Source organism: Siniperca chuatsi, linkage group LG2, assembly GCF_020085105.1.
Source record: "Siniperca chuatsi isolate FFG_IHB_CAS linkage group LG2, ASM2008510v1, whole genome shotgun sequence".
In the NCBI taxonomy this organism is placed as follows: domain Eukaryota; kingdom Metazoa; phylum Chordata; class Actinopteri; order Centrarchiformes; family Sinipercidae; genus Siniperca; species Siniperca chuatsi.
Genome location: NC_058043.1, coordinates 3,269,159 through 3,283,546, shown reverse-complemented (window position 1 = coordinate 3,283,546; position 14,388 = coordinate 3,269,159). Strand labels below are relative to the sequence as shown.

At 40.3% G+C, this 14,388-nt stretch overlaps 1 protein-coding gene across 2 annotated transcripts in view; it reads left to right on the top strand.

Moving 5' to 3' along the window:
• The window catches only part of angpt4 (angiopoietin 4), a 115,876-nt gene that overhangs the window by 48,808 nt on the left and 52,680 nt on the right, over positions 1-14,388 (top strand). The window contains exons 3-4 of one of the 2 annotated variants that reach the window (XM_044183773.1): positions 5,741-5,822; positions 6,660-7,560. In XM_044183773.1, the coding sequence (XP_044039708.1) occupies positions 7,162-7,560 (399 nt within the window). In that variant the 5' untranslated portion in view covers positions 5,741-5,822; positions 6,660-7,161. Of the gene's footprint in view, positions 1-5,740; positions 7,561-14,388 lie in introns of both variants that reach the window. The other variant, XM_044183765.1, reaches the window with a different exon arrangement.

Sequence of the window (14,388 nt, the reverse complement as noted above, 5' to 3'; positions counted from 1 at the left end):
TTAGATAGAGTTGACTCTCATGTCCTGAAGCCTGATACTTGAAAAGTCCTCAGCGTCAGAGTTACTGATACAAAGTTACATTTGTGCCCAATTTGGTCAAAACGTTTCTGCACAGCTTTAGCCTAAAAGACCATTCGTACTGAATATGGAAAACAAAACAATACATTCAAGTTCATGTTCAGGAGTCTCTGTCCTTATTTTTATTTTTATTTTTTAAAACATCAGTCAAAGCAGCTCCACTGCAGACTGTGTGTTTACCTAGCATGACAATCAGACTGAATTGCCATTTTGTTTCACTTTATTTATTCAGCCTGAAATCATGTTCATGTTAGCATGTTGTCGAGGGGGTGTTAATTGTTTTATTTTGCCCTAACTAATCAGTAGCGAGTGACATATCTGTCCTGTATATTGTACATTATTTACAGTCAACACGGAAAGTGTGGTGGCAGTGGTTGAGAGCAGTTAACTCAAGTTTTTCATGACCGTTGTAAATATCTGTAATGCTCAGTTCAGCCCGACACAGTGACGTGGGGGGTTTATCTGAATGGGTCAACGCACATCAGCAACCCTCCTCCCAGCCAGGGTTGGACGCTGTACAGATTGTGAAGTCCCTTGAGGTAAATTTGTGATTTGTCATATTGGGCTATATAAATTAAATTGACTTGACTTGACTAATTCAGAAACACACTGCAGACTGTCTCTACTGACAGTGACAAGCAGGGTGAAAGCTGCCTCATGTGAATGGGTCCATTGTGGGTCAAACACACATCGAGTAGACCTGCATCAGAAGCACGTCTGCTGTCTGAAAGAAAAATAAGATGATTTTCATCAACCTGTACAGCTACGTCAACCTGTTGCAATTTTTCGTGGATGTAGCTGGGTAGCCTTATAGCTGTGTATAGGAAGATGGGGTCCCCATTCTTAATCCTGCAAAGCTCTGATTGGTTGAAACAGCTGTCAATGAACACAAAACCAGACCTAGAGATATGGGCCGTGATTCAGAGGTACAGAACCAGCCTAGTGTTTTCCCTTTTCCATTTCTTTTCCTTTCCCCTAGTTTTCAAGATAGTTTGGTGTTAATATATATTTTACACAACAATTAAAGACAAAAACTATTACTACTCCTTCAACTGTTCTATCCATCAAAACAGAATTGATGCATTTAGCTCAGCAGAGTTATCCATTCATCCTGTCATCCCTTCATCTGTCTATCCACTCAGTCTGTATGTGTAAAACCCTCCCTCTGCTTTTATGAATGAGCAAAAGCTTCTCAGGTTACGTCCCATCGTGTTTTTGCAGGTGTTGAGAATTACAAAGTGTGAGGAGGGTCACGACCTCGTCCATCACAGCACTGCAACACTATCAGGTTCAGACATTATTTCACATCCTGGATGCTAAGTATGCCATACAGTAATTGTGTTTACATATATACAATATTCCACCTACTGTAGTGGAGGCAGCAGAGTGGAAGAGTGTGAGTAGAAAGCTCCATATTCAAACCATCATGTGTCAGCAAGCATCTATCCTGCTGAAGTGTCCCAGAAATTATGCAATTCACGATAAGCTGTGACATCTTTTTATCCTACCCATAGTCTTATAAAAAAGAAAATAAGTTATATAAATTGATTATTACCATGTAAAAAGAACCTACAGCTGTATTGAAATGTTTTGTCATGATAGAATAACAAGATATAACTACAGGAAAGTAAAATGTGTGCATTTGTCCTTAAATAGGTGTTAATGATCTTTCTCATCATTTTCATCTTTATTTCCTGGTTTGGGCACTGGGTTTTAAAACAGTTGGGTAGAAAAAAGTCCAAATAGGGAACACTGCTCCCACCTGGGTGTCTCCTTTGATGTGTGATTGACAGTCATCAGGCTACATGTACAGACAAGTTAACTACACATATTTAATTATTTAAGCTGTAACTTTGGGCAGACGTGTAACACTAAACAGCTTGTTGGCTCACCTCTTTTATCTCTCTGCCACACAGTGAAATGCAGAGCTTGTTTTGCCATTTAAATGGTTGTTGAGGTCTTTGGTGTATGTACATGATACATGAGCAGGTCTCATCACTCAGGTGTGGCCTGTTGATACTCGTTAGCATTCAGCACTAACAGAAGCTGCTCTTCAGCAGTGCAAACTTGAAATATACAAAACATTTTCTTTATAGAGTAATAATTGATTCTGCAGATTGCAGTTAAACTTGAACTTTATTAGAGCCACGGCTGTTTTCTCTTGGTCATCTGAAACCCCAAGACAGGAAATCCTTCTCTGTCCTCTCTCTGTTTGTCTGTATCTGTCTCTTACTCTAAATCTCTTTGTCGCCACAGTCCTCCTTATTTTGTCTGTTTCTTCTTCACTGCATCTATTTTTCATCACCTCTGTCTCTCCGCCACTTTATCTGAAGTAATCTTTTTTGGCTTTACACATGGAAGAGAAACAATATTGCTAGATAACTTCAAATATTTAAAAGCAAGTATATCATAGAGATAGAAAAGTAAAATAAAAACACATTGAATGCATGGTGTGATATTTCATAGTGAGCACATTTTTCCTCATCATTATGGTCCTTCCCCCCCCCAAAAAAAAAAAAAGAGAAATGAATACCATATTTCTGCCTCAATCAAGTCACCTCAAACACCACCTGTAAGTTTCTACACAACTTGAAGCATTCAGTAATAGAACCAGTAGTCTTGTAACTGTGAAATCTTTCACCTGTTCAATCTGTACATGCCACCAATAGCTCAAATTATGCAAAACAACAGTATTTCCTATCACAATTACGCAGACGACACACAGATCTTTATAGCCTTATCAACTACGGTCCAACAGACTCACTTAGTGAGTGCATTGAACAAATTAATGACTGGATGTGCCACAATTTACTGCAGCTAAACAAAGATAAAACTGAAATAATTGTTTTTGGTGCCAAAGAGAAGATACTTAAAGTCACTGCTCATCTTGAATCCCTCTCACTGGAGACTAAAAACCAAGTCAGAAATGTAGGTGTACCACCACCTTAAAAATCTCTCCAGAATGAAAGAATTCACGTCCAAGCAGGACCATGGATTTATTCTTAGTAGGCTTGACTACTACATCACAACAGGGCTGAGATCACTGCATTGGCTTTCTGTGTGCCAAAGGACTGAGTTTAAAATTCTGTTGCATGTTTATAAAGCACTTAATGGGTTAGGACCAAAATACATTTATGATCTCCTTCAGTGTTATGAACTCGCCAGACCTCACAGGTCTCCAGGTGCTGGTTTGCTTACTGTTCCCAGGGTCAGAACAAAGTATGGAGAAGCAGATTTTTGTTTTTATGCTCCTCATGCCCGGAATAAACTTCCAGAAAATCTGGGGTCTGCCTCCACGTTACAATCCTTTCAATCAGGGCATAAAACGTTTCTGTGCGTCAGGGCTTCTTAAGAAATCCATGCCAACACTTATCTGCACTGTAATATTTATCTATTTATATTTCCTTATTTTCTTGTAAATGTGTTTTTAATGTACTTGAAATGTCTTTCTATCTTGTGGACCTCTTGTCTGTACTTTTGCACTTTGCACTAATTGTAAATTGTTTTACCTCTACTGTATTTTTTACTCTGTAAAGCACGTTGAATTGCCTAATTGTATGAAATGTGCTATACACATAAAGCTGCCTTGCTTTGCCTACCAGATGACCAAACTGCCAAACCATGATGTGGTAACTGTGTCCAACAGCAAGGAAGGAGAAAGAAAATAAATAAAGTTTAGAAAGGGACAAAAAAGAGACAGCTGAAATCAAATCCTGGAATAGAAAAACACATCCTCATCTGTCTGTCCGTTCCCACAGAGGAAAGGTTAAAGGGCTGGTTCACGACTTGTGTGCCCTCTGTTATTCCTGATATCAGCCTGAATAGAAGAAAGTACAGACATCACCAGGACAAAGAACTGGAGGGCACAGAAATATCTCACATGCCCTTCTAATCTTCTTTGGCATCCTAAGATAGCTGAAATTCTGTAATGCACCAAAATGGCATGTAGAGACTCAAAAACGCTAACGTTTATTGGATATGATCTGATTTCAATGGCTTTATGAAAAAAACCTACTAAAGTGTGAAGAGAAAACAAACTTTCCCACGTTGACTCGTCGGATACTCATGCACCAAAAAGGCTTTGTAGTTGTGTCATGACTATATATATGACGTCTCTACAGAACAAAGCAGGGCATTTCTCAATCACCATGTTAACCAAGAAGCATCCATCCTCAACCTTTAACCTAAGCTTAGCTATCAAACCAAGACTAATAACGTAGCTATTCCAAAAAGATTGACTCCCATTGGTGTTTGGAAGAGATCGCTACTGGATGGATGAATATAGATTGAAAAGAAAATGCATGAAGGGAAGTTACGGCCCAGATATACTCCAAATGGATGTGGACAACAGGGCGGACAGCGGACTCTAGACCACTAGGCCATGAACTCTGGGCAGGGGCGTCCTGATAGCGAATGGTCAAGGTCCACAATGTCCCATCTGGTCAGATGCTATAGCTAGGTAACAAAAAGCTAACAAACAAAATCATATCAAACTAGGGGTGTATGTACTGTACATGTGTATTCTCCCTGTAAATGGTAAGATGTAATACTTCTTACAACAACAATAATATTGTCGATTGTTTAACATTCAAGAACACTGAAACAGCCTGAAGAGTAGATCATTAGTTTTTTAGCTCTGAATTTACACTCAACATTTCTTTCTATTGGCTTTGATTACTCTTTACACTTTTTTAAATGTAGTCATGCTGTCATTAGCATGTTGTGTCGCAACGTCCGGGCCAGAGCTCATTAAGATATCATCACTAACACTTACATAAAAACTGTCCATAGATAAATGAGGATATAATTAAAACCTGCTGCACACTTGGGTGACAGAAAAAAAGATTAATTAAAAATCTGAAGTTTTGGCTCATGCCTCTGCCAGGGTGACGATGAAGAACTGAGCATCAGATGTCACAGAACTGTAAGTGGAGACTGTTTAACTTTCATTTTGTACACAGTTTCAATCAAACTTTTCCCCCCTTTAAAACACAAATACAAAACGGTGCAATAAGAGGATTTTGAGCAGGAACACCAGCTCTATGTATCGCAGCTCTGTGCTCCAGGCTCTCTGTCCACTCATGTTCCCATGAGAATGATCTCCGGTTGGGGCAGAAGCCATTCGCTGTGTAACCCCTCTGCTCTCCCCCAAAGGACCAATTGGGTAACATTAAGTGAGCAACCCAAAATTAAGATGAATGCCGCAGCACAACAGTAACAGTAGACGGAGGTCAGGCCGGGCTGAAAATAAGACTGTATTATGTCAAAATAAATAAGTGGGTGGTGGTCAGACGATGGGAGCAGCTTATTATCTTTGTGTCCTCTTTGACCAGCACAGGATGGTGCAGTAACACATCTTCTCAACAGAAAACTTGTGTTGCTCTTTCTGTCTTTGCTTCCTTTTATTTTCACTTTGAACACATTTTAGGATTTTTATCTTCTTGCACAAATCTGTAAGTGTGTCTCTTATCGCTCTGTTTTTATCAAAGAATTTTATCTGCATTTGTATCAGTCAACTTCTGCAGAACAGTTTATCGCTGTGCAAATAAACTCAGTAATTGCCAACTCACATTGTCCCCCCACATGTAGAGCTTGTTGTGTGTCATAAGCCTGGGACCAAGCCATCTGTCTGGAACTAATCTTTGTATGTATTTCCATGTAGAGTGAAGAGCAGCAGGACAGATGAGAGGCAGTGAGAAGGTGCACCCTGCGACAGAGAGAGTCAGACGGATTTGAAACCAAATGTATGTGGACTACATGGTTTGCTTCGGTCCCCTGATCTCCCATGATGCCCCAGAGCATGGCTGTGTTTAGAGGACAGAGTAAAATCTCCATCTTCCAGTTGCTGACTCAGTATAAATGACCATACAAGGCATCGGGATTTACTTCAGAACTGAAAGATCAGTTAGGAAAGAAGATTACAGCAGCTACTGAACCCCGTTTAGATCTCTTTCTTCTTCTATTTCTTTCTGCCTTTCCTGTCTGTCAACAGTTTAGTTTCTTTTTCTGCTCTCCCTTTCTCAGTGTTTGTCTATTTCTCTTATCCTGTCTGCCCCTCTCTTCTCTTTTTCACTCCTTTAATCTTCCCCTCATTCTTTTTCTGGCTACTTCTCATTCCTTTTTTCCTTTCTCACTCCTTTCTTATCCTCTCAGCCCACAAACAGAGAGGGTACTCTAATAGACCTCCCTCAGGTCTCCTGTCCCTCCACCTCTCGCTCTCCTTCTCCCCCCCTCCCTCGCTCATTCTTCCTTTTCTCAGCCAGCCCCAGATAAGAAGGGGGCAGAAGTATTTCTCTTCGGCCACTTCTGAAACTGGAGCCACCAGAAAAGGATGGAAGGAAAAACTTACTCTATTTTTTCTCTTTTCTTTTTCCTTTTATTCCTGGACATTTAAGAATTGAGAGGTCCATTTTAGTCATCTTTCATTTACATGCAACTTTAAATCTTCTCTTTTTCTGATGTTCTCACCTTGCATTTAAACGTCTTTTTCATTCTCCCACTCAGTTTGGACATTCACTATTCCCCAACCTTGTTCACACTGTTTTCTACCCACTTAGCTTTCTCTTCATCCATATTTTCAGGAGGGAATTTCAAGAAAATCGTGAAAGACCTGCCCAGGGTAAAGCCAATGGACCCATCCTGAAAAATCTTCATCAGCAAGACTAACCCGACCACAGAGAACAAAATTAAGACCCAAGAACGAAAGAAGGAGAAGGAGGAAGAACAGAAGGTGATGGATCCCATGTATTGACCATATCATCTTATCATCTTTATGAAGTGAGGAGGGAACGGGAGACAATTCAATGTGATACTACAGAACAGGTGTTGCTTTCTGTTTCTGCATTTCAAAAAAGTGTGACCCATAAGTGAAGTTATCACCTGAAATTCAGCAGAACAAGCAAAATGGACTTGGTGCAGTCAGACCTCATGGATTGACTTGTAGGTGCAGATTCGTGCGTGACTTGTGCTGCATCCTGCACACAGATGTTTTCATAAAGTGAATTGGGGTCAAAGTGTGAACGAGCTTCTCTTGACCCTCTTCGCACTGAACGAAAAATCTTAAATACAGTTGAAGAGAGCGTCATGAAAGGCTTAAATCTCAGCCAGGGGTTGCTGGTGCTTCTGCTGCTTTGGACCTTGTCAGTTGTCACTGATGCAGCCGGTGTTGCGAGCGCAGAACGAGGAAGAGCTGGAAGAAGCCAGAGAAGAGGTGGTGGCGGCGGCGGTGGCGGTGTAGGAGGAGGAGGTGCGGAGAAGAGGAGGAGGTTTCATCGCATCCAACATGGCCAGTGCAGCTACACCTTCATCCTGCCAGAACTGGATGGATGCCAGGGCGGAGGATCGCCATCACAGTATGGCGGCTCTCGCGATGGGGCGAGTGTCATTCAGAGAGACTCACCGCCAATAGGCGGTGAATGGTCGGCTCAGAAACTGCAGCACCTAGAGAGCACAATGGAAAACAACACACAGTGGTTGCAGAAGGTAAGAGACACATTGCCTTCTTCTCTTTTTCCTCTTGTTTGGAGACCATAGATCTTTTGCACACCTCAGTATAACGGAACTTGTACTGTACAAAAAACAAGTAGGTTGACAGTTAAAGAAAAAGAAACGTGTGTACTGTCTACTGAACTGTGCATCTGTATGGAGGACAGATGAAGGAATTTATGAATGTTTTGGTACTTGGTCATTCAACAGACCTTTCTGTCAGACCAGAAAGGTAAAGTAGAAAGTGCAGCTGCAATACAGCTACATAGAAGATCTTGTCACTGGGTGCATCAGACATGGTGAAATTGAAATACCACACACTGATTAGAGGCTGAATACGAGAGGATGGCAGAGTGTATTGGAGTATTGAAATGGTATACATATATGTGTTAATACATGCTGTTGATGGATCCTCTGTCCTGGACTGTTTAACCCCTCGACAGACCTGGAGAAACAAAACGATAAGAAAATATGTGTTGAACACCAACCAGTACAGTGACTCAGGATTCCTTCAACACAAATGTAATGTTGCTTCAGCAGCTGTGTACGCAGTGAAGATAAAAAAGTTGTTATTTTAGATTGTAACAAGCTAGATTTTGTTGCTTGGTCATCTGTGGGATAGAGATCAAAGTTCCAGGTTATGACTCCATGAGTGGCAGCTGGTTTCAATCAGGAGAAAATCAGTGAGTGCTTTCCCTCCTGTTGTCCAACAAACTATAATTCCTCCATCTGTGGTTTCATTGGAGCTGTGACTGCACGGTGCGTAATGAGAGTCATTGTAAAACCTTGTTCCCGCATTACCTTTGCAACTATCCTGCAAGTACTGCAGAAAATTCTTGCTGTACAAAGTAATTAACAATTTACCATGAAAAATCGACCACTTCTTACAGATGTGAATGATCAAGTGTGAGTCTTTAGCCAGTAAAACTTACTAATTATTCTAGTAACCTGATGTCTGATGAAGGCCTGACAGTTTCTAATTGATCATGAGTTTGATGCATTTTTACACTCTCTCTCTGGTTGTTTGAGGATGAACTTTTTACCTGCCTACAACTACCTTTTTTGAAAGGATGTCTGTTTCTTCAATATTTTCCCAGTTTGGAATACTTAGTTCCCTCTGCTCTGTACTTCTTGTCACTGTTAACTCCACTGTTGTCCTGTGAAGGCTGTCGAACAGACATGTTGCACCAATGTGACACATGGTATCACCAGCTGCTTCTTTTCACCTGCCAGTGATGAGCTTCACTGGGAGGGAGTAATGCGTGGGAGGTTCATGGTAGTCGGCCACGACAACCCTCCATTGTGCAAAAGCCCAGACCAGAGTTGTAGTTGCTAGTGCAACAAGGATGAGAACCCTCACTGTCTTCCCACCCACAAACACCAATTGTATACATTGGAAAGCACGACCAAGCCGGTACTAGCACTGCCAGGAATCAAAGCCTTAACACTGCCTACAACTTCAGACAAGACTAAGAGTCTACAGCCATGCTAGCAGCTCTGTGAGGCTGTACTTAGACACTGCAGGGCTTTGAGGCAAATGCTAACATCAGCATGCTAACATGCTCACAGTGACAGTGCTAACATGGTGATATTAAGCTGAGGCTGAGCCATTAACCAAAGTATTGGTGCTAGATGGAAAGTAAAGTCATTAGTACATGAATGTACAAAATTTTGTCCCAATCCATCTTGGATACATTTCATTGCACCATGATCCAACCATGATCCATTATCCAACAGTTGTAGGGATATTTCAGTCTAGACCAAAGCAGAGGACCAATCGACAGACCGATATTGCCATCTGTATAGCCACGCTATCAGCGTGGCTAAAAGTAGAAATCCAGTTTTATATAATTCAGCAAAGCGAAAAGCGAGCAGACAGGTTGGTCTGTGACAGGCAGCTATGACAAAATCTGTGTTGTATTATCACCACTGTGGTTAAAGGTCCGATCTTACTGGAACCACATTTTTTTTAAATAATGCATGAAAGGAGCCTCACACTGTCAGCCCAAAAATTAATTTTGGTCACTGACATTGTGACACGTTGTACTGTATGAGTGATTGAGAGTACTCTACCCAGATATCAACATAAACCCTTCCTTCACCTCATTGGACAAAACAATCACTTGCTGGGCTGTCATTGGTCTTTGCTTATGATTTCCAAACTGAACAAACACCATTTCATCATTTGAGAGTTATTTGTGTGCAGCAGTGGTGATCAAAGATAGACGATAAGGACTAAAACAGTAGCCTCTATATGCTATATACAGCCCACACAGCGTCTTCCTGGGTTTCACAGTTGTTGCAGCACCTCTGTCATCTCCTGATAGTTAAACCATTCGGTCAGACTCCTGCTGATGTGCAGATTGAAGTGATTTGGGTGCAGCAGGCGATGTTGATCCATAAAATAAGATTAGCGAAAGAAAACATTTTGTGTGCGGGGAGTCCCCATTCATCATCATTAGAATCATTTAAACGTTACAGAAGAATGAGAGCCGCCTCAGCATGAATAATGCTTCTGTCTTAGGCGTCAGGACCTTTATGAATCATAATTCCTACAGAAGGAATGCTGAGTTAACAGCAGATTTATTTAGCTTTCTAAATGTTGGGTGTATCCACCATAGCCTTCATAAAGTTTACATGTAATGTAGATGGTATTTAGAAAAGAAAAAAACTGTAACTTCAAGCAGGGTGGTATACTGAAAATTTGAGAACTAAGCAAATGTTGTAATATTCCCCTTTTTCAATTAAAAAGTTGCAGGAACTATGGAACCAGAGGAACTAATCTCAGGAACTAAACTAGGAAATAAAAGTCCCTTTTGTACATTCCTGTTTGTGTTTTCCAACACATCTGAAGAACCGTGAAGTTCAGGCAAATTAGACCCATGGCAGAATAAAAAACTATTTTCACACATGAGAAAACAAGAACACAGAGTCATCCTGTTGTTTCTTGTATTTATTGCCTGATTCTGGTGTTTGAGTTTGATGAGTTATGTTTGAGTAATGAATGAATGAGACTGCGAGGAGGCATGCAGAGGAGGAGAAGGAGACAAAACTCCACAGTAGATGATCTGCTGAGTTTCTGATGGTTATTTATTTCTGCCTTGCCATGAAACAATCAAAAGTTTTATTTCTCCCCTTTACTCGCTTTGTTCTTTCTACCGCTGCTCCCTCTCTCTCACTCACTCTAGTCCGTTCGTGTTGTCAGCTCGTTTGCTTTCTGTTTCTTTTTATGTCTTGCGCTTTTTCATACTCAAGCAAAATGCCAAACGTTCCCTCTAAGGATTTAAATTAATATGTTTGGGTTTTGGACAAAACAAGATATTTGATGTTATCACCTTGTAAACTGCATTTTTCACTATTTTCTGAAATCTTATAAAACAAACGATTAATCATTTGAGAAAATAATCATCAGGTTAATTGAAAATGAAAATAATCATTACTTGCAGCCCTATTTTTCAAAAATATATCAAATAAATATAAATAAATATAAAATATGAAAATATCAAATTTAAAGTTAGATTTTAGAGATTTTATGTAAACAAACAACAGAACAAAATGATCTATACATTCACATTATAAGCATTTAATTAATTGGGATGCAAAAACAAAATGCTCATATTGTGTTTATCAAGTCAGAGGTGTGGAAAAGTTATTTTGTTCTCAAGTTTCCCCTAAATTCTGTGGTTTTCAAGTGAATCCATGTATTTTCGTCTAGTTTTTGGCCAGCGGGTGTGATTGCTGTTTTGCTTTACTCCTCTTAAACTCTGCACACTGGATCAAACTCCTCACCTCCACAGCTTGAAGAAATAAAAAACTGTCTTCAGATCAGATTTCCTCGTATTAACAGTTTGATGCACATCAGCTCAGACTGCGATTTATACATTACATGGGTTTAGATACATTCCAGCGTAAATGGAGCGAGTTTCTGCTGCCCACCAGAGTTGATTTATTTCTTCTGCTCTGCTCTGTGTGGCCGAGTGTCTGAAGGAGGGATTGAATTACTAACTAGAAAGATTTTAATCTGCAGAGAGTATAAATTCAGAGTGGTGCTTCACTGGATTAAACCACTGAGATTTCAGGAGCGCCAGTATGTGTGTGTGAGTGTATGTGTGCATGTGTGATATTACTGTGTATATAAGCGCCTGCATGCATGGGTGCTTGCGTGCTGGTGCGTTTACCACCCACACTGTTAAACCTCAAAGGAGACGCTGGTCAAGTCCAGAGATGAGGTCCGCAGCACCCCGACAGGAGACAGAGAGCCGACCTTTCACCTTCAGGCTTCAGTCGGGGTCAGCCGTCAATATCTAATCGCTCTCTGACTCCCTCAGTCCACTCGTTTGTTAACGTCCTCTCATCAGCGCTTTAATCCAATTCAGATAAAAGATAACTGTGTCGCCACTTTCTTTCTTTCTTTCTTTCTTTCTTTGCTTGGCTGTCTTCGTCTCACTTTCTCTGTCCCTCCTTTTCTCTTTTATCTTCGTCCTCCCTGTTAGTTATAGCACCAAAGCATCAGAGAGTTTAAGGTAAATTAAATTCCTCATAAAGTCATCGTTGTGGGGGCAGAGAGATGTTCCTGCTCTGGGATGAGTGTGCCTCTATCCAGATTACATGAGAAAAGTTGTGTAATTTGGTTTCACATCCTCAGAATGTGCTTTGTGTTGCTGTTAAAAAGATATATTTTCCTGTATTTAACCAGGTAACAGTCTAATTGAGATTAAAATCTCCTTTTCAAAGGAGGCCTGTTGTACTCTTGTCACTATCGTAGCATGAAAACAACATTATACCAATAAATGGCCAAGAAAACAGTCATAAACTTCACAAAAGAGCATAAAGAGTCAGGCTGTGAGGTTTATTAAACTTTTATATGCAGTATGTTTGTTACAGAGCTGCAACCACTGATTTATGTTTATTATTGATTAATCTATTGATCTTTTTGTCAATAAAATGTGAGAAAGCTGAAAACTGCCGTTATATCCTAAAGCCCAAGGTGACATAATCATATTGCTTGTTTTGCTCAACGAACAGTGTAAAAAAAACAAATATTCAGTTTAAAATAATGTAAGATAAGGACTGTCATGCAAATCCTCCCATTTGTGAAGCTGGAAGCAGAGAATGTTTGGCAGTTTTGCTTGAAAAATGACTAAAACGATGAATCAATTATCAATTGCTGATACATTTTAGATTTTAGATTAGTGCATACACAGGCTTTTCTGGCTATAACCTCTGTTTTTCCTTGTAGAACAGAAGTTTTGAGATGATGAAAGAGATGCAGAATTGAAAAGGTTTTCTGCTGAACCACAGCTGTCTCGTGTCGACAGTCTGGCTGGAGGAAAGTCTCCCATTCGCCTAACCCCCAAACTGAGACACAGTAGATTCACTCCATTTGTTCAAATTCTTCTCAGTATTTGCGTTTCTCATGCGGTCACCGGTGGCGAATGTTCTCTCTTACAGCTCAGGAAGTCACAAATCAGATCTTAAAGCCGGAGTCCTTTGGTCAGGTTCAAACTGCAGCACAGATGATGGAGCATCTAGTGTGGCGTTTGTCATGTTGTTTCGCCTCATTGTTTGGACTGCAGTGACAATGTGAACCGAAGAGCTGTGATCTGACAAAGTAGCAGATCATTGAGAGTATCAGGTAAATGTGCTGTTTTTAGCTGTGCTAGTCCACAGCCTTGCTAATAACGATCAAATGTTGACCTGATGATGGCGCTAGAGGAAAAGTTTAGGGTTTACCGAAGTTATTACAATTCATCCTGAGGGGAACATGAATGTCTGTGATAATCCATCCAATAGTTGTTTAGACATTTCATTTAAAGCCACAAATATCTACCTCATGTTAGCGCAAAAGGAAAAGTCAGAGGTTTCCCAAAGTCAGCAGGATTCATCCTCTGGGAACCAATTTGCTTATTGGCATTACCACCCAGGATTTCTGTGAAATGAAGTCTGAAAAAAACACACAATTTAACATTACTTGAATCCGACATTAGTACACTGAGTTTAAAACTGTGTCTTTTATAAAAGTTAAAGTTTGTGACCACTACTTTAGCTTAAATATCAACAATCAGGCTCATTAGTGAATTAATACACAATCTCTTTCTGTGGCAGCAACAGTAAGCCCAGTTCAAAGTGTAAAGTTGTTTTTCTCAAGTTACAGTCTTTCTTTGGTTTCATGGGGCAGCGTGGCCTCCGCAGCGGTTTGGTGGTTTTCGAGAGAGTCGGCCTGTAAACAGCAGTAAGTGAGGTAGTTAACAGGGGGCTTGTTTAGTTTTCTGCCAAATGACTGACTTCAAATGGACCTGTGCCTGAGAGACTGAGAGAGAGAGAGACAGGAAAGCCACTGTGGTCAGATCACAGCACGGCTATCAGCTGCTGCTGCTACGATACGATGCTTTGATGTGCTCATAGGTTAGTTTGATGATAACCTTCTGCAGAGAGACAAAGAGAAAGAAAGACAGTGGCAACTTAGAAAAATCTGATGGGATAAGAAGAAGTGGATTTTAAAGAGAGTGAGACAGCGCAAGATGCATATTTGAATTTAAACTACTGTAGCAGCTTGAGGTTTGTCCTGGAGTATAAAATAACTTTTCATGAAGAGCTAAACTCACAGTTTGATGTCAAATGTCAGTTGAGTCCGGATATTCCTCAGTGTATGGAAAATATACATTTTTATATTGAGGAAATATCGTCATAAATTTAAAACCGTTCACATGTGCCTCATTATGAGTTGCAAGCATGTTTATGGCACACATATGTAGCTGGTAAATGTTTTCATTATAATTGAACTAAAGTGGGCAAAATGTTTTATATCAGCACTCGCCTCTCAGC